Here is a 25,335-nt window from a genome sequence, read left to right on the forward strand (position 1 = left end):
TATGTTATACTTTTTTCTTTTTTATTATTATTAATTACATAGTTATTAGCTTACAGCGATAATGAATTAATGTATTAAACAATATTAACAATTAATATTAACAATTCATGTGGCACAAAGTTGTAGGATCATATTATCGCGCACGATCACACAACAGCGGAAAGATTACGATATCACGTAATCTTATTAAATGAGTCTGTCATTAGGACCAGAATCAGGATTTTCGTGATAATTGTCTATACTCCTGACTGACTCTTTCGTAATACCCAAACTTTTATTCTTCCTTCGTGGCGGCGTAGGGATTTGCTCCAACAAATCCTCCGTTACGTCTTCCAAATTTTGTAACAATCTGGTAGGTTTCTCAGATGTTTCTCCTACAGAGCTCGCGCTATCCTTCGTATCACTTGCGACGCTTTCGAAAAAGTCAGAGCTCGATCCTAGTTCCGACTTAACGACAGAATCTTTTAAATTAGGAGTCGTCGCCTCGTCTAAGTTTTCTGGCACTTTGTTGCGCGGCGATGCCTCGTCATTTTTCAAATCGACGTCCAGCATGACCTTCTCTTCCCAGGTGCAGAAGGACACCTTTCTTTTCTTCGATGTCGACGTCGAGTCTCCGTGGAGTTGTTCCAAAGACAACCGATCTGTCTTATTCTCAGGCATACCATCGACTAGAATGTCATCATTAATTGAACGACATTGATCCAACACGCTTCTGTCGATTGCGTTGCGCTTCTCCACGGGTATGATTTCCGGCTCGAGAAGCTTCTCCACGGGCGTCGATTTGCATTCCTCGCTCGCGTTCTCTCGTTTCATAATTTCGTCGGGCTGATCCTCCTTCTCCAACATATCCGAAAGCGCTGCTTCGAGCTCGGTGAGGCTCGGCGTCATCGAGCTGAGATTACTTCCGTCGGCCGCCTCGTCATTCAGAACCTTCAGCAAGGCCGAATGATCGTTATCCAGGATTTGGGCTTTGATCTTTGGCTCCGGGCTCGGCGGTGGCGTCTTTACCAGCTGATCCTGGCAATCCTTCTTCAATTTATTCGTCGCGTCCTTGGCCAGCTTCTCGTCGAAGAAGTCGACCATCTCCTCGTCGACCCCCTCCAGCATCTCCCGCGGCAGCGACTCCTCCGATATCGTTCTGATTAACTTGTTCGTTACGTCGGAATGTGCCGCACGCAACTCCTTCGACTCGTACGGATCGTCGTACGGCTCGCTCTCGTTCGACAGGCTACGGCCGAACATCAGCCTCGATTGGTCGGATCGATCGGATTCCCGGATGACGGCGCCGTTCCTGCAGGACCCTTCGATCGTATCTGCCAAATGGAACGTCCGCGGTTTAACTAGTCACGTACGCGAATAGTTGGGTACCTTCTACACTCCAGGCGATTACCCGACAGGGATAGAATCCAAGAGCGAATAAGTGTATGGGATGGGAAGGGCACGCGGAAGCTGCGGTCGGACATATATTCGGTTTACATAGCCGACGATTTCTTGTAAATAGGGAGAAGAATTTCACTCATCGTCACTTTTTCCCCGGATTGAGATTTGTTGCGAATCATTTTCTATGGAACTTTAGAACGAGCAGATTGCGATAAAATGTCGAGAAGTTAAGAGGATTTTATGATCAAAGACATTCATCGAAGAAAAGTTAGAATAACTTTTTTAAACTGTTAAATTACAACGTAAATCAATTTTTAACATTAATTTCAAGTCAACAAACTGTAGAATGGACTTTTAATATATTAATTGAAATCTTTTAACATATTACGAACCCGTATTATTTTTAAATATGTACATGTACACGGAGAGAATTTATTGTTATATTTTACCCTTAAATTTACTACAAACTTGGAACAACTTGGCAACCAAGGAATTTTTAAGATATACAAAATATTTTACAAACAACGTGATAAAAATTACTAAGCAGATTGGTAAATTTTGAAAAATTATTAAAATTTCCTAGATATACTTTAGTAAAATTAATCAAACATATTTTATATTTTAATGTAATAGATATTAGTATTTTTTATCATGGTAGATATTAATCAGAATAGCTCGCATAAAATTCTTGGTGATACATGTTGTCCCACAACTACCATGATTTCAGGGTAAATTTTAAGAGAAAATTCTCTCCGTGTATATATGTTCGATTTTTCAATCGTTATATTTAATTAATTATCGTAAATATTTACCAAAAGCCGAGCGATGAAGTTCCTCGTTTAGAAAAAAAGGTTCCCTACGAACTGGCGAGGTCGCTAACTCGCAAATCGGTGATACTTGACAGATTTCCGACATCTTGGGAGGATCGAAGTACCTTAACGATCTGAAACAAATTGACCATACGTTACAGTAGTATATAGTCAATCCTCTGAAATGTACATTTTTGCGTGGAAGACATCTTAATTAATTTTGATACCTGTTTTGATCTGTTAGCCATTCGTCAGGATACTTTGAGTCTCTACCTTCGTCTATCGGCGATGCTGTCTTGCCGAAAGATTCGGGTTTCTGCAACGACGAAATCACATCTTGAACGCACGAGATTTTCATCTCAGTCGTCTCGGCTTTCCTGGCTTCGACGTTTTGCGAGTGGTCGACAACGTCTATACCATCGGGAAGTCCACTTTCCGCAGACTCGTCGTTATGGATTTCAATCCGCGGCGTATTCTGTAATCCACATTTAAAATATACTTGAATAATATGTGTTTTATCACTGTATGTGGAAATATTTGAACCAGTTATATTGTGTAGCGCAGAAATATTAACACTAGAACTATCGGAGATTAATCTATATTTATTTCTACCGGAGAAATCTCAGAAAAGAAAAGAGAAAACAAATTAATAAAATTAATCATCTATGTAATTTTAATAAAAGTCAGGGAAAATTTTAGAAAATAAGACGTTTCACACAAAAATGAGTAATAAATTATTATAAAATGTCAAACGGAACATTTTGACACCTCTGGGTAATTTTAGTGCAAATCTATCTAGGGTATATGACAGAAAAATTAATTATTTCCTACTTACAATTAGAGCGATGTTCCACGGTGAAAAATAAAATTCGCGGACATTCTAAATCTACTCTGTTTTCGAGAGAGCGAAGCTACGTTTCTTAATGCGATTAGTTTCTTCATTGGAATACCAGCGCTAACAGGGCGTCAGCTTAATATCGATTTCAACGCGGCTCGCTTTGTAAACGTACCTCGACAGAGAGACGTTGGTTCGAGTCGCAATTACCGATGTCACTGAAGTCCCAATCCTCCAATTTACTCGGATCGTACTTTATGAATCCGCCGTCGGTGACCTCGTTCTCGCTCGAGTCCAACTTGCCCAGCACCTGATATAGCGACAGGTGCTCGATGCTGCCACGTCGCGGGATGTAGTCCTCCAAGCACACGCTGGTTTTCTACAATCGACAAATAACACGAGTGTAATCATCGTCTTAGTTCCGTAACTCTCTTGATACGCCAATACGGCAAAACAAATCAAATTAAAAAGTTGACGGAAAGAGAAATGAGGAAACACATAGAAAACGTAACTTTATCAAGAAAAATCTCTTCAATGAAATAATGAAATGCCGCGAGGAACTTTATACATATTCCAATAAATGCAAAAAAAATTTGAACGATTGTTTTATACGATGATGATTGTATAACAATTTAAAAAAATGTAATTGTGTGTGACGATAACAGTTTTCGCAATTGCACATTTTTTTCTTGATAGACATCACGACGTTTCAAAATTTTAGCGTTCGATCAGTGAAATAAAATGGTGGGGAATGATTGTATTGAACCTCGGAAAAGGGCGACAGGAAAGATTCGGCCGGAAGCGAGACCGTACTGCATCTGACGGGTCTCCTCGACTTCATTTTCTCCCCCACACCTCCCTCGTCGTTCGCCGTGCTTCTCGGGGGATGCCTAGACACGTCCAGCTCATCGTAATTCGGCAAGCTAACGGTGCTGTAGTTCTTCGTCCTTGTATTTGTTTCCGGTCTGTCGTCGTCTCTCGAGGAATCTCTGATCCGCCTCTCGAGCTCCTTCGACTTCCGTCTGTCCTGGCGATTAGGAGCCGAAGTGTCCTTGATCGATTGATTCCGGGCGCATCTCTCGTATTCTTCATTCTCGAGAGCTTTCCGGTGATGGTGGCCCGACTCCGAAGTCCTCGAAGTTTTCTTGTCGCTGGGCGTTCTCTTGCCGGAAACCACCTCGCTAGATATTATCCTTCCGGTGCCGTTAACCTGTCGAGGGAAGTCATTACTTTCGTTATCGAAGTTGAATAGAACGAGAAATTCGAATGAGATTAGCGCAATTCCTAATAGTACGCTGCATTTATTTTTCGCTTTTTATTTTCTTCGCATAAATTGGACGGCGCCGTGCAGAAACGAATTAATTTATCAATATTATTTTAAACAAATTGAACATAAAATAAAATTTCACATTGCAGAATGTATAGTTTTTTTCTTAAATTTATAAATAAAGGAAGTAGGCAAATCACAGTCGCTAAATTGGATAATCTGAATAATGTTTGATTACTTTGTTTAATTTTTAAAGCTTAATTTGCACAATGTGTTTTATTTTCAATATCTTTCAATTTCCAGAAGAGATATGTTTTATATTAGTGTCTTCCTCTTGATGTTTTTAAATTTTAAATTTGTTCATTTGTTATTTATTACAAGTCATACAATACAATACTTTCTAAAAATCATCTTTTTTGATTGTAAAATTGTTTCCTTGTCCTATCAAATATAATATGACAATTTAAGCTCGATAACATTTAATAATACGATAATATTAGTGTGTTATAATATATGTGTGTTATATATTACGCATCCGCGTTTGATTTTCTATGTCAATACGAATTCTATGCCGATTAAAATTCGATATAACATCAAGATAAATTAGTGAAGACGTGAATGGGCCAACAAGCGCCGTTTCAAATTGCGCTGTATCAAAATGATGACGTGACGTTGATTCGCCAACTCTTGGATAACTTGGAGGAACATCAATTACGATGAACTAACTCGCCTTATGTTCGTAAATCTCTTTCAACCTTCGACTGTCATGCTTCGGATCTTCCGTGCAGGTCTTTCCCGCTCTCCGCGCCTCGACGTCACCGTTCTGGTCGCTGCTACCCGTCTTCGGCGATCTGACCGACAAGTATAACGGTTCCTCGCACGTATCGCCGCGTCTCAAATTATTGGTCACGTTCTCAGGAATCTCGTCCGGTTTCGGCGGCAAGGGCCTGCTCCTGTTCCTTTTTTTTCGCCTCGGAGGTGGCACCGGAGTGACGTCCTTCAGATTGGAATCTGCGGCGTTACATTTATCCGAATAAACGCGGTTACCGCGCGGCGCTCGTTATACATCTACTCCTCTATCTGATACAACGATACGCTCACGGCATACAGATTGAATGACTTTAACGACTTTAATAATGCCCAACAATATCGGCGGCCGTTACCCGCGCCATCGTCGCAGCGTTAACGCGACTCGTTAAAGATCTATACGTAGTACAGCGATAAATTATGCGGGCTTATGTCTTACGCTCGGACAAGAAACGGAAGAGACGGCCGCGCGCTGACGCTGACGGTTAAATTTGCGAGAGCCAGTCCCTGCGGCGCTCACTCCTGTTACGGCTTATAACCGGGCACTTGAAATAGAAATTGCGTTCTGTACCGAGACGATGGGAAGGCAGCGATGCAGCGATATTCGCACGGGCGACCAGCAATTTTACGTGACATCACGTGACGTTTCTATACATTCAATCTCGTGTCTGTAATTCTCTTAAAACTGCAACTATTTTCCCGAGAGTCGCGTTCATTAAAAATTTTTAATTAGATACCTTTCATCTTTCTTAATACGTTTTTTTCGATTCCGCCGTAATTTTATTTCGTCTCGGTCCGAATCGCGCGCGCTTTCATACTCGGTACCCGGTAACGATCCACCGATCGCTGATGTACATCAATTTGACGATAAATTGTCGAGCTTACAGCTGAACGTAGGTGTGGCGGCGAGACGCAGACTAGTGTCGACGAACGAGTTGGTGAGAGTCGAGCTCGCTCTAGGCGGGCTAGGCACTTCGAGATTGACGTCCACCCAGTCGCTAGGATGAAAGGGCCTGTCCACGGAGTCTATGCTCCGTCCCCTCGTGAGCGCTTCCCTCGGCGGTGAACCGGCGTATCCTATTTCGGAGCTGCACAGAAAAGATTAAGTTGAGCTGCCCCCGCTGCTACTCCCCGCGCTATAACGCGCTAACGCTCTTCTATAACTCGGAATGTAAATATATGACAGCCGCGAGCGAATTTGATACGTGTAATCGATCATCGTGCGAGTATTCTGCATTAAGTTTGTGTGGAAACCCATTGCGATGCGCGCGGGGATATCTTAACTATCTAGCGATATAGACCAGCGATAGGCGTGAATAATTAAGAAGTAATGCGCATATATCAGACTTTATAATCGATAACTGGCTTAATTGTGTATGCAGCAGTAATCTTTTGTTGAGAAGATAGACTTTTTCAAGTAAAAGTGTCCAGACATCTAAATAGTTTTTAACAAATTAAAAAAGAATGGTTTTAGAGATAACACCGATAATCGTGTATCAAGTGAGATAAGAGATAACGTTTCTCGAAAATTATTTTTTTAAACGCAATTTTTTGTACTTTTGCTATATAGTTTGTCATCGAAATAATGTACAAACTGAACTGTTCTGTATCGTTTAGAGTAGGGCTGTTGTTCTTTGACAGCTTCGAGTTAACTTATTTGAACCTTCGAAGTTTAAGGTGTCTTTGAAGCTTCGAAAAATATCTTTGCGACATAATTGCAACATTAGAAATTTTATTTGGATTTTGTCATATAATTTTATAAATGTGTGCCTATATTGTGGATTGTGGTCTATGGACTATTACTATTATATTAAATTAATAATTGTATAATTTTGATTCTTTGAAGCGTCGAAGGTTAAAGTATCGAAGTTTCAAAAGTTCGAAGTTTCAAAGTTTCGAAACTTTGATCTTCGAAGATTTTAATGTCGAAGCCTTCGAAGCAAATCACCAGCCCTAGTTTAGAGGCATATTCGATTTTCGACTATAGCTTCTTGCGAAGCAGGAGTATATCCGCGGAGAGAGAGAAAAGCGGTACGAGATAAATTCGCATTCTTTCGCAAATGTCACGAATACGCGAAGCAGTCGACTGTTAATTCTGTACCACTTTCGAAACAATTTGTGTCCATCAAAAATTACAGCTCGGTGCACCGAGATAATTCGGAATTGCTACGGCGCGGGCGCTACGTAAGCTTATACGGTTTATCGCAAATGCATTCCGTGTTTCTTCGCGTCCCTTGAGCTATAACTCTTTCGGGACGCGAAACATTACCGGAATTTCTCTCATACAGTCTCCTGCTCGCGCGCACGAGAGAGTGCCTTTCAACTTCGTGTACAAAATACCCACGGTGCACGCGAACGATTTCAAAATATCTACAAAGAAGGAAGAATTCCGTTCGTCTCTCGCCAGGGCATCTTTTATCAGTGATTTACTTACATTGAACTAGCATCACAATATGGAGCAACATGATAAAATATTAAATTCCTCCAACGTACAATCGCTAAATGAGTTATAACAAGTTTGTCTTAAAAAAGAAAGAAATTACTAAATTATTAAAACAAGAAGATACTAAATAACATAAAAATAACATTCAGCATGCTCTTGGTTAAAAAACTGGAACTTTTCTCTATAAGAGAAGCGATGTTTTTTTTTTATTTAATTTACCAGAATTTTCATTGTGCAAGAAATAATAATAAATCATGTCTATGAAGATAAAACAATGCGTTTTCTTCTAATATGATCACTTAAAACAAGATGAAAACCAATGGAAATAAAAAATAAATTTTGTTTCTGGTTTTAACATTTAGGAAATACTATAAGAATAACCAATTGATCGATATTCTATCCTACACTTAATGGATATCAATACATGTGGACATGATTGCTCGTTCTGTACCGGGTCGTATAACAGCGTGTGACACGTGCAGTTTATTTATTATGTTAACCCGCGCATATATATATACAAGCCGGTGCCACGGCGTGCGCGAATAATTTACGCGAAATGATCATCCTCGTTGTTCTTGCGGGCTCAAATAAATTAAAATTCACATTGTTGGAACAGTTCGTGCCGACGAGCGGATTATTATAAGCATATCTCCGTTGTATGCGTGTTTTATCAGAATGGATTCATAAAATATGCGTGTTATAAACGTGATTATTATCAATACACGTTTCAATCGGCGATTTTTAACGTTCGGTTTTTCATCATGTCAAGAGATTCGATTCGACATGATGATTTATCCTTAATCCAGGATACACCCTTCCGTAATTTTTCTGATAATAATTGGCGAAGCGATCAACGATAAAATGTTATTACGTTAAACACGCAGTTTTTCATCGCTTAATTTCACCTCTGCCGGCTTTAATGTGAAAATAAACATTACTATCTGTGTTGTTAATTACGATCTGATGATAAACACTGATTCAACGTCAGGCATTCTAACGGTGCGCTATGAAGAATATCTTGCCGGTTACGAAACTGTTGTGAAATTACTATACATAATTTTACAACGTGTACTCGTATCACTCATTACACGGGACATGTTATTAATACATTTTATCGGCGAAATAAACTTTCGCCATCGATAACTCGCGCAGATTGAAATTGACAATTAACATTATCGCGCTACGCAGTGGAAAATAATTTTTACCCAAAAATTTTTACATATACTCATATTATCTCTCATTTCTCGAAATATAATTAAAAAATTATTTCTTATTAAAAATATTCCAAGCAAAAACACACTGCAACATGTTAATTAATTGAAATATTTCTATTTACATTGATGGAAATTATGATTTATTAATCATACAGAAATGAAATATGGAACAAATGTATCGATTTAACCCGAGAACGGGCTAACTTAATTTCTTTGCGTAAATGGTCACCTGGGATAATTTTTACATCCCAATTAAAAAGTTATTATTATTAATTACCCATTGCATATTTTTAATTGCATATTTTAAATTAAGGAGAAAATATTTAAAAAACGAAAGAAGCACATTAAAATTACTGTGACCGCGCGCGTGAACTTTATTTTTTCGATACTGAGGGATAAAATTTACCTCAAACGCCCGTCTCCGGGTTAAGTTACAATATTTTAATGGATAATATTATCTAACATTAAAAGAATATTGCACGAATTACGAAAACTTGTAACTGTCTGAAATCTGTAAAGAATTTTTGATAAGTTCGCCTTTGCTCGGTGCACACTTATATGAATATACTCAGGTATATTACTCATGTACATTGTACATACTATATAGATGTACATACTATAGATTGTAACATGATGCTAGAAGAATGCTTGTGTAACTACATGATATGTTTGACGACAATAAATTAGAAATATTAACTCGCCGTGTGCGAGGTAGCGAGCCAATCACCTGATCGTTACTATCGCGGCAAACTTATCGATCAATTTAATCGTTCCCCTAGCGAGGCAAAAAAATTTAATTGACGTAGCTGTACGCACCGCACCATTAAAAAAAAGAGATCGAAGAGAAAGTAGATTCCTTCGAACAGGTACATAATTGAGCAGTAGTAAAGTCTAGTATAGTAATATAGTTCTTTTAAAATTCTTTTAAAATATGCATAACAAGCAGGTCACTTGCCGCACGTTCTCATTCAGATTTCTATAGGTAGATTATTGAGATTAATGTATATGATATTATCGGGGGATTTTGAAAGTATTACTATGCATTATGACGATATTGCTGCAGAAATTACGTTATTAAGAAGCAAAAGAGTTAAAAATTAATCTTTTTTTTTAGAGAGAAATGTGTAAGTTGAAATTATGTAAAAAAATAAGTTATATAAACGAAAATGGATAAAAATCTCAAGCAAATTAATATTTATACATAGAAAAACAGATTCTCTGCTTGCTTAAATAGATTTAAAATTACACATATTTAAAATTACAAATCGCTCCTTCGTCGTATTTTTGTAATCGAAAGTTTCAATTTAACTTATTCCATTTCTATACAGTTTGTTTTCGGTGGCATAAATATATGAAATTCGATAATATTGGATTTTCTCTGCTTTCGCAGACACACCAGCAGTAGGTAGTTTTTAGACTTTTGCACTTGCGAGTAGGTCCAGAAATGGTCTACTGACCCTAAAAAGGAATCGATGGAACGAGGCGTAGGACGAGAGCAAACTAAAGCGGCCGACCCACGCTCGATCATCGCCGTGTGGATTCACTGTCACACAGCCTAAAAGCTGTCTGAATATAGGATAAAGCTGTCACACGGCGTAGATCCTTTTCCACGGTAACGAGAGAACCACTGGGGGGACCACCGTTCTGCCCGCAACGCGCCACACATTTTACATGTAACGTGTCCGGACTCCGAAAATATTCCACTGTCGAAAATTCGATTCCTCTCCCTCTTGCAATCGACGCATTACGATAATCCAAAATTCAGCCGAACCGAGTATCGCGTATTATCAATAATTTTCCGTAGATATATATTATTTGCAAGGAAACGAAATGAGACGACAAGATAAATTATTCCGCCCAACTTTTTTAAAATTATTTTAAACATTTGCATTCTGCTGATATACGATACGATTCTCTATTTTAGAGTATTTCAACATTTAACTGTATCAAATCTATTGTAGGACATTTTACGCGATAAAAAAGAACGCTTCAAAAACTATTTTTATTTAGTTCTTGTTCCTCTATTTGAAAAGAAAGAAAATTCTTTTTTGACATCAGTACAAAGAAATTAATTAAAGTTGTTTATTAAACCGCAATTATTATTTTTTTTTATTTCAAATTGCAGACTGGTGTACAAAAGTTTAAGGTACAAACAACCCGGTCTTAAGAAAAAAAAATTGTCGAGTGTCTAAAATGTTTCGATTTTTCTCAAGATAGAGAAGATGAATCGATTGTAACGCTTGTGAGCGCCGGATGATTCAATTACGAAAAGTGGCGAGGCAGAAATAAAATTGCGTTATCGGGCGCGACGCAGCGTTCGCCATTCGCCTGACACAACAGCGTGACCATTTAAGGTCGAGCCCGCGCCACCTCTCCTCAATTTATTGTAAAGTTAGGTTCACCTTCGACGATGACGTTTACGCGCTAGGTCGTTTAGATTTCACTCCGAGGCTGTTGCCGTCGCATCAGGAAATTGCGTTCTTCCATCCTTACGTGCGATATATCGCGCGATTTATTGCGCGATCGACGGATCATAACACGATCGCGATACCGCGTTCCACGATCTATTGCGTGTCGAAAAGATAGCGCCGTTTATTTTAATTGTAAAATATCTACATTTCTTTAATGTCGTATCGTCGGAGAAATAATTGTCTGATACACGCTTCGTAACTCGCGTCCGATGATGTCCAATTGTATCCATAATATGGCTTTCGTACCCGAGCGTTCCAAGATTGACGGAAAGTGGACGACGAGTAACGCGATTACTTGCCCATTAACCCAATAAGCCACCAAGTCCATTGTTCAACTTAAATTAGCGGACCTCCTTTCATAAATTCTTTTGTAACGTGACTTTCTGTGTGCGCGATGACGGCACGTACGACGGCATTAATCACATTAACCGTATAACGCAATTTTTGGATCATCAGGAAGGAGCGAGTTTTACCGCACGTCACTTTCCATCGATTCAGATATCTCTCTGGAATTAATATGGTCGCGCGAATTATAATCTCCGGGTCGCCTAAGTGATTATCTCCGACCCACGTTCTCGCGCAATTAACAGCAACGATGATGCGCGCTCTTGGCAATAACCGTCAGCGAAACTGTAGAACGAGGTGACTCTTAAAAGGCGACACTGAAATCCTATTACACCATGCCCGATAAAGCTCGCATGCTGCTTTTCGCGATTCGTAATCGCGAAATGCATGAGCAAAGTTTGAAGAAGAAAAGAAGAAAGAAGAGGAGAAAACAAGTGCGCGCGTACCTCGTAACTCTCTGCGTGGCGCCTCCCAAGACCGATCCTTCCTCCTTTAAACCTGGATAAATCTGCAACAGAGGTAAGCGTGAATGTTATACTTGTCGTTCTACATTTCTAGGAAAGTTTAGATGAAAAGAAAAATACCGTGAGGAAAATAAAAATATGTATATGAAGTATTCTTACGAAAAAAGATCTCAAAGTAAAAACAACAAAACGATTTGATAAATTCATGAATGAATCTGAACACGTTATCATCTGAACTACATTTTTATGAAGATTTTCATAAAGAAAAGAAAACACTTTTCGTGTCATTTCGATGACTAATCAAGCAACACTCTAACGATGAGTTTACCTTACGTAAAATACAATGAAGAAAATTAGAAACATCTCTTATTCAGATTTTGGATTCTATTATAAACAATTATTTTAAAGCGAAAAATAATGAGATTCATAATATCAACAATGAAGCATGAAATAATTGCATGAGATCGAGCAGGATCATTCTAATGATTCTATTTCGTTGCTTAAAGGTAGCACCATCGAGGATTAATAAGTCATTAACAGCGTAATTACTTCGACGCGCCCTTAGGTTGAGAGAGAATGCGAGGGTAATTCTCCAGGCAGGGCGTCGAGATGCGAGGTGGATGAAGGATCGTCGATTCGATCGCATGAGGAGCCGATTAAGCTAATTCGCATTACCTGGCTCATCGGCTCGTTTACTCGACCGAAAACCATAGAACGCGACCTGTGTGAGAATCGTGCCCCAGAAATCCTTTTTCAAAAAGTTTGTGACCGCAAAAATCCATTTTTGCGCGACCGGCTGATTAAAAATCGCCGTCGTAAATCTCGTAGATAAAGTAGCTGCATCAATTTTTTTTCCTTTCGGCTTACTCTTACAATTCAGAAATCTCGCGGCGTTCTAAAATGTTGGAGGATGACTCTCATAATTCTTTCGGAGCAAATGGAATTCTTCGTTGTGAGATATTGCTCGGGAGAGATTTGACTTTGAAAAATGGCGATTTCATTCAAATATTGCGTGAAACTTGCTTAGAAGCAAGAAGGCGTTTCGTCAAGAAATTTTAGACGAGCGCAATTTTAAAAGTATCTCCTAATATACGCGTCGCAACTTGAAAATTAGAACTAAATTGAGTGCAATTAGTATCCAATTAGCGTTCTCAAGTATTAAATTAGTGCTAGCTCGCTACACTTATTCCTCAATAGAATTAAAAACTATTAACGAAATTAGCAGCATAATAAGTGTTAGCGAAATTAGAAGCATTAGTTTGTTAGACAAGTTACGACATTCTATTCCATGCAAAAATATATTATGTTCTATATAGAATATATTGTCGAACTCGCCAAGTGATTCGCAACAGGTAATGGAAACAGTTTCCAAACGCGCGCGTTATCTTTCAATTTAGCGAAGTGTCCCGGGAAGACGACACGAGCAATAAGCTTAACGGAAACACGACTTGGTCCCTGACACTCTTGTCGAAGGATTACACAATCGGCGGCCATCCGCTGTGCGAATCGCGTTGCATAATACCCTTTTGTATTCTCGCGGGACGCGAAAACACGATGGCGTGCGAGAGAGGTGTAAGTAAGCACCGGTTGAGCTCAATACCGTTTCGTCGTCTTTACGATCGGCCTTCGGCTACGAGATATCTCAGATGACTCGCATGTGACGTGTCGTGTCGTTCTCAGCAAGTTAGACAATTTATTTCCTATATGTATCAACCATACGTCGCGCGAATGTACGTTCGACGCCACACGAAAGAGAAATATCTCTTTTTAAACAAAATTCCGCAGAACAAATTCTATGATATTTGACCTTTTAGTAACTTTCAGAGTTACTGAAAAAGAGATATATTTTATTCCGACTGGGCGTGGATAGGATAATGACATTTCGAACACCAGGCCAATTTGGTCTTTATTTGATCTATTCGTGAGAGAGAAAAAAAAGAATCGAACGAAACAAAACATCGATCGGAATCGGTGCATAGCGAGGAAGGTCGTTCGCTTCACGCCACGATGATTTTGGCAATTCGAACGTGTCAGACGAACTCCGACCAAACGTCATTTTTTCGCTAATTCCGTTGGTTCGCGAGAACGAAGGGACCCAGCGGACGGCTTTTGCTCTTTTTATCAGTTGTCGTAACAAATAAGTTTCTATTTTTCCGAAAAAGAAGAATGAATTTTTTTAAACTACGAAATTGTTAACGAGAAACGTGAAAAGCTCTTTCTTCGCTTTCACCTAACTCAAATTGCGCGATTTGTACGCATAATTTGAACTTTATAGTACGCAATCCGTTAGTTACCCGGGGCTCTGTAAGGAAGCGAGCTTTCCGCAATTTCTGCTACGATAAACTCGAGCAACGAATTAAAACTCGGCCCATGACAGGTTAATCGCGAGTAAACGAGCCAGGGAGAGGAGAGAGGGAATAATATAGCTTCAGCGTAATATAGATACGTTTTAAGTGCCGCGGCAAATAATAGGGCGTTAACGAGATTAAACGGGACGAGAAGAGTGTCCTTGCATCGATCTCGCGCGGGTACACGGCGAGGTGGCGGCGTTACCCTTCCACCGTATGTAAGGTATATTTCACGTATGCTGGCGAACAGCCCTTTGGAAATCGTACACGTGTCGCGCGGCCGTTCCTCCGGGCGCGGTTTACATTGCAAATTTGTCGGAAAACTTCTCGCGCGCGACACGTCACCCGGGCCGGGCGAGTCGGTGAGCAAAAGTTATTTCGCCGATTAAGTTACGTCCCGAACCAGGACCCGGGTCGCCACCACTGTCCGGGAGCGGACTGTTGTTTCAGCGAAATGTTGTTCGCGAAACGCATTCGCCGGTACCCCCCGAGACTGCCGTCCGACCACTCGCAAAAGTGTGTGGTCGATGACGTCGATGACGCCGTCGCGAACACCGTTCGTTCTTGCAACAGTATAACAACGATACAACTTGAAATTTATCTTCATATTTGTTTAGAAAATTGCAATCATATTTTCTAAAAATCGAAGAGTGAAATATCACTCAAAACGAGTGAAATGCAAGTGTAACGAAAAGTGAAAATTAAGCCTGTGATCACTTCGAGTGACTCGTCACTTTAAAGAAAGAGTAAAATTGCGCTTTATAAGTTAGAGTGAAATCGCACTCCATTTGAATGAAAAGACACTCTTTTCGAGTGCAATAGATTAATGTTCATACACTGCAGAAAAAAAGAAGTATTAAATCAAGACTTATATACTTATGTATATAAGCAAGAATCTATAATTTTCTCATAAGAATTTCAACTTTTTATTTCAACTTTTTTTCTTGATTAAACTATATAAATACTTTCATTCAAACAAGATTTCTTCGTTTAACGCAATTTACATCTCATTTCAAGATTATAGATTCTTATATACAAGTATGTAAGTCCTGATTTATCATGCACTTCCTTTTTTTCTGTGTAGGAGTGAGATATGACACTCTATAAATTTGAGTAAAAAATTCGCTCCTACTTTATAAGTGCCCGCATTTACTCAAATTTATAGAGCGATCCTCTCTTTTGTAATGACTCGCAATCGCAATCGCTCTAATATATTAGTGGCGAAACCACAAGATTTAGAGAAGAACCGCGCATTAGATACTCGTCGTCGTTGCAAAATAAATTTCGTTCTGTATATTAAATTTTCAATCGTAAAGAATTTCCAAAACTCTTGCGTAACTTTTGGCGCCAGGAATCAAATCACGTGATGCGTGCATGCGAAAAAAGGCATGAATTTCCCACGAAACAAAGTGAATCTAGCGAGTTTAGCGGGTGAGTTTAGTACGTTAGAAGGAGAGATCCTCTATCGCAATTGTAAATGCATTTTGCACGACACAGTTGTTTCGGCAAATGTCAATGCGGCAAAAAGTTGAGACCCTAGCGTGAAATCTGCGCGTATTACGGCACCGGTTGTTACCAAAGTTTTATTATGTCTTCGTGACAGTGGGCAATTTTCTGGGTTCCTGCACAAATATCTAATGTAACTTTCACTATCTATTAATAATATAGTAGCGTAGGTCGATCGGCCAACGTCTACCTGCGTGAAGCTGCGATTGCGTCGCCGAGGCGTGATTGTCTTTTTCGGTCGTAGGATTATCTAACGAATTCGAAATTTTCAAGATTAAATTGTATTTAGTATCTAACGAATTCGCTCGGTTTGATTATAATTTAGCGATATAATACACAATTTCTATCAATAGTATATTTTTCATATAATATGAAAGCAGAAACTTATTCATAATACTTTTTTTAAGATAATGTAACAAGAGATAAAAGTTGGCTCTGTAATTTGCTTTGCTGCGTAATATAAATAATTTATCTGCACTATCGATCATCTCAACAATCAAAATTTTTTAAATTAAAGACACTAAATTAAAACTGGCAGCTTTATTTGCATAGACTGATCAACTTGGCGCTTTGTCAGAATTAATGTTGCTAATATTTACATACTTCCTCATCATAAATTTACGTAAGAAAATTTATAGCCTTTAGTGCCAACTTTTAATTGGGCAGTATACTCTACAGGATGTTGTAATAATCTCATTAAAACCTGTGCATAAAAATTCATACATTTTACCGCTATATTTTAGCGAAGGTAACTTTGTACATCACTGAGAAAAGTCTATTTCTGGAACAGATATGTATGTTTTGAGCTCTGATCCATTGTTTATTCATATATGGACTCATAAGAAGCCGAAAGAAAAGTCTACTGATATGCAAATACCGTTTGTTTCGCTAGCATACAAAAAAAACCACTGGTAGCACTGTCATAAAAGAATACAGTTTCGCATTTTACGTAACTCTCCATTCTGCTGTTAGATCGGTACTAGGTACTATGATGATGCTTCAATCTCAAATACACAGTGTACATCACGCGAACGTAATTGTATTCACATGGTTCTACGAGCTCTCGCCTATACATGGTGTACGCACACATACGCTACGCTACACAAGCGTGCGTCGCTAAGGACATTGCGTTTTCCATTTCAACGAGCTCATACATAAGAGCGATATTAGTAACATATCATTAACAATTCAAACCAGGTCAGCTCGTCGAGGTATTCTTCGAGACGATGTATTCATCAAATCTGAGATAAATCTAGTTTTATGAACAAGTCGGCAGTAATTGTGAATAATATGATTAATTAAATCTGTTAAGTTTTCTTGTTAGACAGAAAGCGGATTTTGTGAGCCAAAAGTTTAAAAAATTTTAAAAATTTTAATTGTTTAAGAATATAAGACGGCAACACTGAGAAGATATCCACATATTTTTGCGACTCAAAAATTATTCTTTGAACTGAAACAAATAGAATGTTAAAGTATTATAGAATTTTATCTTTCTCCTTTTTTTCCTTGCGATGTTGTGCCTTGAGACACACTTGACAACACAGTTCTCCAAATGCGCATATGTATATATGTACACGCAAGTATCAGCAAAGCATATTTTTTAAGTCATGACCGCCAGGTAGGAATGTCGAGTACGATAACGTGGGCAAAGACCGGAAACTAGGGCTGGTCCGAGTCCCACCCTGGAAAGGTCAGATAATCATATTTCCACCGGTAATCTTAACTCACCCTCGATAAAGATAACAGCGAACTAAAAGTGCGGTCGAGACAAAGTTCCCATTGCGGCAAATACTTATCGGTCTCTAACTAAACTGCCGCGTCATTGAGGCTTCATGTTTAGATAAGCCGTGAAGAGCGCGCGAGAGGCATTTCGCGTATGTACGATGGCTTCGAGCTCCAATTTCTCGATCCCGTACTAAGACGTACGTAGTATATTACGGCACAGGAACAACGCAATTGTGCAAATACAGATATCATATCAATTCCGCGATTTTACCGGTGAGCACGGGCTTATATCACCCAAAAAAAAATATTCTGCCGATAAGTGGGGAATTCCTCTTAGCAGTTCCTCTAAGCAAAAAATCTTACATGAAGAATATCCTTCTTTAAGTAATACGTATTACTTTATAAATGAGTGGATGCGTAAGCTATAATCAAGAGTAAATTCCTCTACAGTAAATTCTACTATTAGCCTCTTAAAATAAGAGGATATGCTAGATATTTGCGGCGCGCGCGTTAAAGTTAAAAGACGATCGTCTTATTAGCTACGCGATGCGTACGCTACCACACGAGACGCCCGTGTAGAAAGTTCAGCCCCTTGCACAATGCCAGGCAGCAGGCAATAGGAACAGGAAATAATAAAAAATCGTTAATTACAACCTAAAATATTCGAATGTTATGATTTGTTGGCAACAGGCAATAGACACATAATTTCCAACGTGACGGAAACTCCTGTGTCTATTGCCTGTGTCACTGTTTATTCTGCATTTATACATTGATTTCTGATTTTTATTCCCTGTTCCTATTGCCTGTTGCCTGGTATTGTGCAAGGGGCTTTATGATAAGAATGGCCTTATATAACATAAGTCCTCGATCATTAGTTATATATTAGGGATGCCATAAGAAACGTTTTCTTATTTTTGTCTATTGAGGCCCTTGTAAGGATTTGATAAGAATGTTTTAACGTTTTAACTTTATAAACATACTATTTTCATAAATATATTTACGAACACAAAATTTCATAATAAGCCGGCACTGGTTTCTGACATTCACCCGACATTAAGAAATATTATATCATATATCTTATATCCAATTCAAAATTTTATTACTCTTTTTAAACTGAATTTGTTTATTAAGATGATTTTTGGAAAATTATATATTTGCGCTGGTTATGTAGACAATATATAACACTTACATCAAATTAAGAAGTGGTCTACCATGTAAGGCAGTTGGCTCACGATCCAGAGGTCCCGAGTTCGATCCCACCAAGGTAAGTGTTTTTTCCAATACAAGAAAATATTTATAATCATAGACTACATCTTAAGAAACAAATTTAGTTATAAAATAATAATAAAATTTCAAAATAAATAATTTTTTTTATTTATTTCGGGTGAATATCGGAAATCAATGTCCTCTAATATTAAGAGGACTGCACAATCTTGAATCTAGAGTCTCATGATTAGAGGATATTCCTCTACAGTTTAAAACATCTTCTTAAGGGCCAATTTCACCAACCACAGTTAGCTTAACCGATGGTTAAAGTTAGCAGAATTGACCAATAGAAATTAATCCACCCATTCCACTCTGCTTTCTATTGGTCAATCCTGCTAACTTTAACCGTCGGTTAAGCTAACTGTGGTTGGTGAAATTGGCCCTTAGGCCCTATTTCAGAGGAAAATCCTCTAGCATGAACCAGGAACCGCTAAACTGCAGAATATGACGCGAATCCGGAATGCCGCGTAGCGGCACGCGACGTGTATATACACACGGTTAGTACACATGGGATGAATAATACGTGCATTCGCGACCCACGTCATACAAAGGTACAATTTAATCGGATCTAAAAATACCTCGATGATTCGCGATTCGGTCTCCGATGGCGCGAGAGCGGGGTGATTGTTTGTCAATCGGAACGCGTGGGCGTATCAGGAAGAAAAATACGTTAGCGTGTAGAAGAAACATACAATTTTATTGAACGCGATACAACGCGACTGTTACGTTAGCGCGATCTGCGAAATTTGCGCGTAATTTTTTTGGTACAACAAATAGGAAATTACGTTGTGGAAATATTCGAAAGAATATTCGGAGAGAGAGAGGAAACGAAAATATTCGTAAAACAACCATGGTTGAATTAACAAGATGCGTTTTGTTAAGCAATTTTTGGTTGAAATAAACAGAATTTCTGGTTATTGTAATCAAATATTCTGGTACGCAACCAGAATGTTTGGGTGTGATACCGTTTAGAATTTGGTTAGTGCATTTGTAGTAATAATATACAAGTATCTGGTTATTATAACTACAAGGGAAGAAGAGCATAGTTGGATTAACGTGACATGTATGTTTAAAGGAGTATTGGTGGAATTAAACATAATTTCTGGTTATCATAATCATACGTGTCACGTTAATCCAATAGCTTGGTTCACGCGTGTCCAGTAATAACCTGCAGACAAGTATCTGGTTATTTTGACCTATTTTGAAACTGAGGCTCGCGCGAAACTATTTTCTTTTGTCTGAAGAGCGGGGCCGTATCGGGCTTGGTCGGGAAGCGGGTTTGGCTGACGTGCCGGACCTGGGTAAGATGAACCAAGCCGGCGTTCTCGCGCCGGTTTCGCGGGATCCGAGCTCGGTCCCATGCCTTGGCCTCCCGCGGATCTTCCTTGCTGCGAGACTTCCGTGGCGGCGCGAGCCGTCGTGGTCGTCCTCTTCGGCCGACTCTCTCAACCGCCTCGACGTCCTAACCTTGGAGCGCGATCTTGTTGCACGATTGCGTTCACGGTCATAAAGCGTGATTGCGTTTGTGCGCCGCGACCATCTCTTCGTTTTGTCCGCGTATATCTGTGTGCGAGACTTATTATGCAGCTTATTAGTACACTAATAAGGTGGATAAGACGTCGGATTTACAATTAACCAAATGCGCCTGGTTGCCGAAACCAGGATACATCCAATCCAATGTGTCCGGTTACTTCAACCAGAATGCAACTAACCAAATTTGTCTGGTTATTTTAATGAAAATTATGGATCGTTCATTTCTCACCAGACAGTCAGGTTGTTTCAACCAGATTTCCTATTAATTCAACCAAATATTTTTTTCCGTGAGGGAATAACACTTGCGTTTATACATCGCGATTTTTCCTTTTTTTTGCCGCGAAGGCCGCAAGGTAATTTTCTAGCGAGTCATTTTTCCGATGTGAACAAAGTAAAAACCGTAAGAAGCGATCAGAGCGACCCGACCTCGCGACCTGATTTATTCTCTTGTGCCATTTCTTACACAAGAAATCCTTGACGCGCGCGGTGCGTTTAACACCGAACTTATCACGCCGTGTCTAATTGACTGTAATACCACGCGCGCACGCGTGAGTAACGTGCGTTCTCTCTCGCGAATCTATGAGACCATCTGCACCGTTTTAAAGCGATCGCTTTTTAACGCGCCAAGTATATTGCCGCTCGCCCTTGAGCGGAAGCAAAAACATCGTTAGATCAGTATTTCGAAATAAATACGAGATCAAAACACGAGCCAAGATTGACAAAATAGCGATAATACACAGAAAAAAAATTCTTATTTAAAGGATATCTTTATTTTTGACATGTAAATCTTAAAATGAGATTATACAGCGTTAAACGAAGATAAATTATTTGCATCAAAGCGTTATATACATATAATTCAATAAAGAAAAATATATTCTTGTTATTCAAAAATAATTCTTATTAGTGGAAAGCAAAAAATATTGGATAGAGAATAACAATATCTACTTTTAAAAGATATTCATATTATAACGATGAAGACAGTTTGATCTTATTTTAAAATTCAATATTCTCTACGTGAACACAAATAATGTTGATTCAATTTTATTATGTTACAACGAAACAGAAGAAATCAGAAAAAGATAAAGACATCATTATCATCAAAATAATCATATTGTACTCTTTATGTGACAATTATAATATTCGAATTATAATATTCTTGAAATACAAGAATATAAAATTCTATGAAAGAAATTATATATTGGTTATATATATAATTCAATTTTCTATTAAGATCCTGAAGTTTTATTGACCTGGAACACCCTATACATAAAACAATGATTGTGTTTACTTGAATATACGTCTCGATCAAAGACTAATTTTTTTCTGTGTACAATATGAAGTTTGCAAATTATTATTCAAGAGATAGAAGATATTAAATTTACATCAAGTCCGCAGCTGCGCGTTGTCTTTCAAAGGTTACGAGAAAGATTGCGTCGAATCTCAACTTTTCGCTGCGAAAAATGTGCATATTAGCCCCTTTAATATATAATTTATCGATTCTACGCTATCGCGGAGTAAAAGCAGGTAGTCGCTAGTAATTGCGATCGCATCCGCATACCCGAGATTCCAAATTAGCGTGGCACGCACGCCTAGCACGCGTTCGCAGATTCGCGCAATCCGTGCGCAGAGCGCAGAGCATCTGTATGTGTGTATACATAAGTTATATAATAACGAGGACGCGCATCTCCGTATCTGTTTCAAGTGCACGTGGAATCCGGCGGCCTCCTCTCCGTATGCTCTTTTTATTTTCATACCGTCGCGCTTCTCATCGCTTACATCGGAGACGACCGGCGTAACGATCGTGCAAAATTATATGGCAAACAGATGTTTCTCGTGACGCGCCACAAATACGATAGTCATCGCACAGTCACACACGAGTTGGATTATTTTCCACGGAAGTTGGACTATTCCCTGAATTCAACGTCAAAAGCTGAAATATTCATACACCTGTTTTGACTGTAATGTTTATATTCTGACTTCAAAAGGGTTACGTACTTTTGACGGACCTCGGTCGAAATTAACGAATTTTTATTATGGGTAAAATTATGTTAGTAAAAAAAGAAAAAACGTGTCTGGTAGAGTAGTCTTTCGAGAATATCTCCAGAAAATTTCAGTAAAAATATCAAAAATGTCATAGAACTGATTTTGAAAATATTGATTTTTCGAAAAATGCAATTTTTTATTACAAAAATCGGTTTTTTTATTTATAAAAAACTAAGCAATAAATCAAAATAAATTCTGTGACAAGGACTAGATTATTGTATATTGAGAGTGACTGCAAAAAATTTCATGCATTCACTTATAAGTCTCCGAGATATTTCTGGTATCGATTTTCAAAACATTGTTTCGGGAAAATAGCTGTCAGGACTTCAATTTTTATTATTTTTTATTGAAATTTGCGGGAAATATTCTCAAAAGACTACTCTACAAGGCATGTATTTTTATTTTTTAATGAAACATAATTTTACCCACAATAAAAATTTATTAATTTCGACCTAGTTTTAAGACCTGTCAAAGATATGTAATCCCCGAAAGGGCTCAATATAAAAGCTCGAATATTTTTGACATGTATTTATACCTATAAAATATGTAAATACGCGTTATAAATACTATCAGCGGAACACGGGGAGGGAGAAAGCGTATTTGTTATAAAATCCAAGTCGCGAAATAAAACAATGAAGCGAGCGATTCTCAAACTGGAGCAAAATATTCATGAGGCTTCATATCGCGAGAGCGTTTGCATAAATTACATTCGCGCGCGGAAAACTTGTTAGCGAATCACTCGCGCGTCATCGATCATAAACACACATGATTGATTATCGATTAACGAGCTGCTTGAACAAGAGGTGAAACATGTTTTCGTATATACGTACCCGTTGCGCGCATCGTACAAAAACCCGATCCAACGGAGACTTGGAGTCCTGGGCCTTGGAGGTTCTCTCCTTGCACCACGCTTGACCCATTTTTTTCCTTTCCACGGCTGGATTTCTCCTTTTCTAGTCAAGTCGCTCGCACGGCGCGGCTGGAGTGGTTCTTCTCATCGATAAGGCCAGATAATGTAGGCCATCTTCGGATCCGTTCTTCGCGACCTGCCGCAACCGGCGTGTTTCCTGCGTTTGGCCGTGCGATTGGATCTCGTCTGAGAATTCTAAAAGGTCGGCGTGGCCCCTCGAGGGAAATGAAAAGAAGGCGCCGAGAGACGCTTACGACGTCCACCCGATGCGTGACCCCCTCTCGCCGATCTGAAAGACAACGAAATATCCCGTTGATCTATTCCGGTCCGATTCGTTCGTTTCGTGAGATAATCCCTGTAATTATAATTACGCGAACGTTCCAATTTCGCGAGATGGATTTAAATTTAGATAGCAGATATATCGAAGGCATGTTAATCCTTTCGGACAGTTTCGAGAAAATGCAATGATTTTCCGGGAGTGTGATAAAAATAATAAAAATGTAATAAATTTGACCACAGTTGCTATATAATCTAATTCAATATATACAATAGTTTGTTAATATTAAGTTTAAAAAGATTTCTTCGCAGTTTAGTAGACGTGCGTGTATTTGGCAAACTCGAGATTATTTACTTATATAGTTAAAAGAAAAAATTAGATTATCGTTGCGCTAAACCGCGGCTAAACCTTCGGTTTTTGAGATCGGATGTATAGATTGACAATAGACGAGATGTTCGCATCATTTTACTCTTTCCATGAATGGACGTGTGAGTTGCGTTGGCATTGAGGCTGCGACACGGTCACACGGACCGCCTTCTTACGATGCGTCATGTGCGCTTGAAACTCGAGTGTACGCACGAGTACCCGCGCCCATACTCGCCTTCGCACATTCTCGCGCGCGAGTATGCGCGTTAAAGTGCGCCACACGGAAACCACGAAAAAGGGGAAAACGGTTCATTGCACTTTCTAAACTGCAGCCGATGGCGCGCGTGATACACGCACCTGTTCGAGCGATCCCACAGCGCGCGCACGCGCGCGCTGGATCGCGCGAGATGCGTAGAACGGGAGAGTCGTCTCCGACAAAGTTTCAATAACGGTCCTCGTCCTGACACGGGATAAAAAAGCCCGTCCAAAACGACGTCTGAAAAATGTCGGTTCCCAGTGAACATAATGTCTCAAATCGGAAAATGACGTCTTAAAGACATTATTAAGACGTCTTTAAGACGTTATATCTCCCGATTTGAGACATACTGGGTTAAGTCTTCTGAACGTTCTCGCTAACGCCCTCAAGCATTCACCGTCCAAGTCGCGTTCGGTTCTATTCGATAACGTACCTATTCTTCTCGGAGGCGCTGCAGTTCCGGCCGTGGTTTAGGTATTCAAGCGCACGTCTCTCCGAGGAAGCAATCTTAGCCGTCAGCGACTACGATAGATCACCTGCGAGCACGCGCGCGGGCACGAGCGACGAGTCAACTGGTGACGGAGCGCAGCGCGGAACTGCGAGTGCGATCGCGGCTGCGGCTGCGAGCGCGCGCGGCAACTGGTACCACGCCGGTCAACTGGTACCGGGTCGGTCGGTCGGTCGGACTCGCGGCACTCGCAACACCGTGCTCCGGTCCGGACACCGGGCGTAGGTATTCTGGACAGTCGGGCAACGGCACCGCGCGCGAACGAAGATGGCATGCAGCAGCAGCAGCAGCAGGCGAGACGCCGCCGTGGTCTCGGCACGAACGCTTTCTAACCGCAGCCTCCGCGCTCTCGCGGGGCTCCACGGGCCCCGGCGCGCACGGCCGTAGAGCCCGTCGTGCCCGCGAGGAGATCGGCGGCGCGGAGGTTCTTTCTCCTCTACTCCTCTACCTCCTTCGCGCCTTCCTCGTCCTTCGCTCGCGCTCACCGCTCCGCGGCGCGGCGCGAGAGCCGGCGCGACGGTCCACACACCTCTCGGCCTCACATCCGCCTCACCTCTCCGGC

The 25,335-nt window shown here is 39.8% G+C and overlaps 1 protein-coding gene across 1 annotated transcript; it reads right to left on the reverse strand.

Moving 5' to 3' along the window:
* Positions 1–25,335, reverse strand: LOC139816677 (uncharacterized). Its single transcript, XM_071784336.1, has 10 exons — positions 24,699–25,335; positions 23,287–23,655; positions 12,018–12,079; positions 5,984–6,186; positions 5,022–5,302; positions 3,791–4,234; positions 3,200–3,403; positions 2,417–2,664; positions 2,193–2,323; positions 1–1,313 (listed from the first exon to the last, which is right to left on the reverse strand). Exons 2-10 carry the CDS (start codon positions 23,374–23,376, stop codon positions 187–189), a joined length of 2,790 nt encoding a protein of 929 aa, XP_071640437.1. The 5' UTR covers positions 23,377–23,655; positions 24,699–25,335; the 3' UTR covers positions 1–186.

Source organism: Temnothorax longispinosus, chromosome 7 (genome assembly GCF_030848805.1).
Source record: "Temnothorax longispinosus isolate EJ_2023e chromosome 7, Tlon_JGU_v1, whole genome shotgun sequence".
NCBI classification, from domain to species: Eukaryota; Metazoa; Arthropoda; class Insecta; order Hymenoptera; family Formicidae; genus Temnothorax; species Temnothorax longispinosus.

Bases quoted from the DNA above. Each gene is read 5' to 3' on its own strand.
- LOC139816677 (XM_071784336.1), bottom strand. From the start codon at position 23,376: ATGGGTCAAGCGTGGTGCAAGGAGAGAACCTCCAAGGCCCAGGACTCC. The intron at 12,080-23,286 runs GTACGTATATAC...CCTCTGTTGCAG, and splicing joins TTGTACGATGCGCGCAACGG to ATTTATCCAGGTTTAAAGGA. The intron at 5,303-5,983 runs GTAAGCTCGACA...GTAACGCCGCAG, and splicing joins CGCCACACCTACGTTCAGCT to ATTCCAATCTGAAGGACGTC.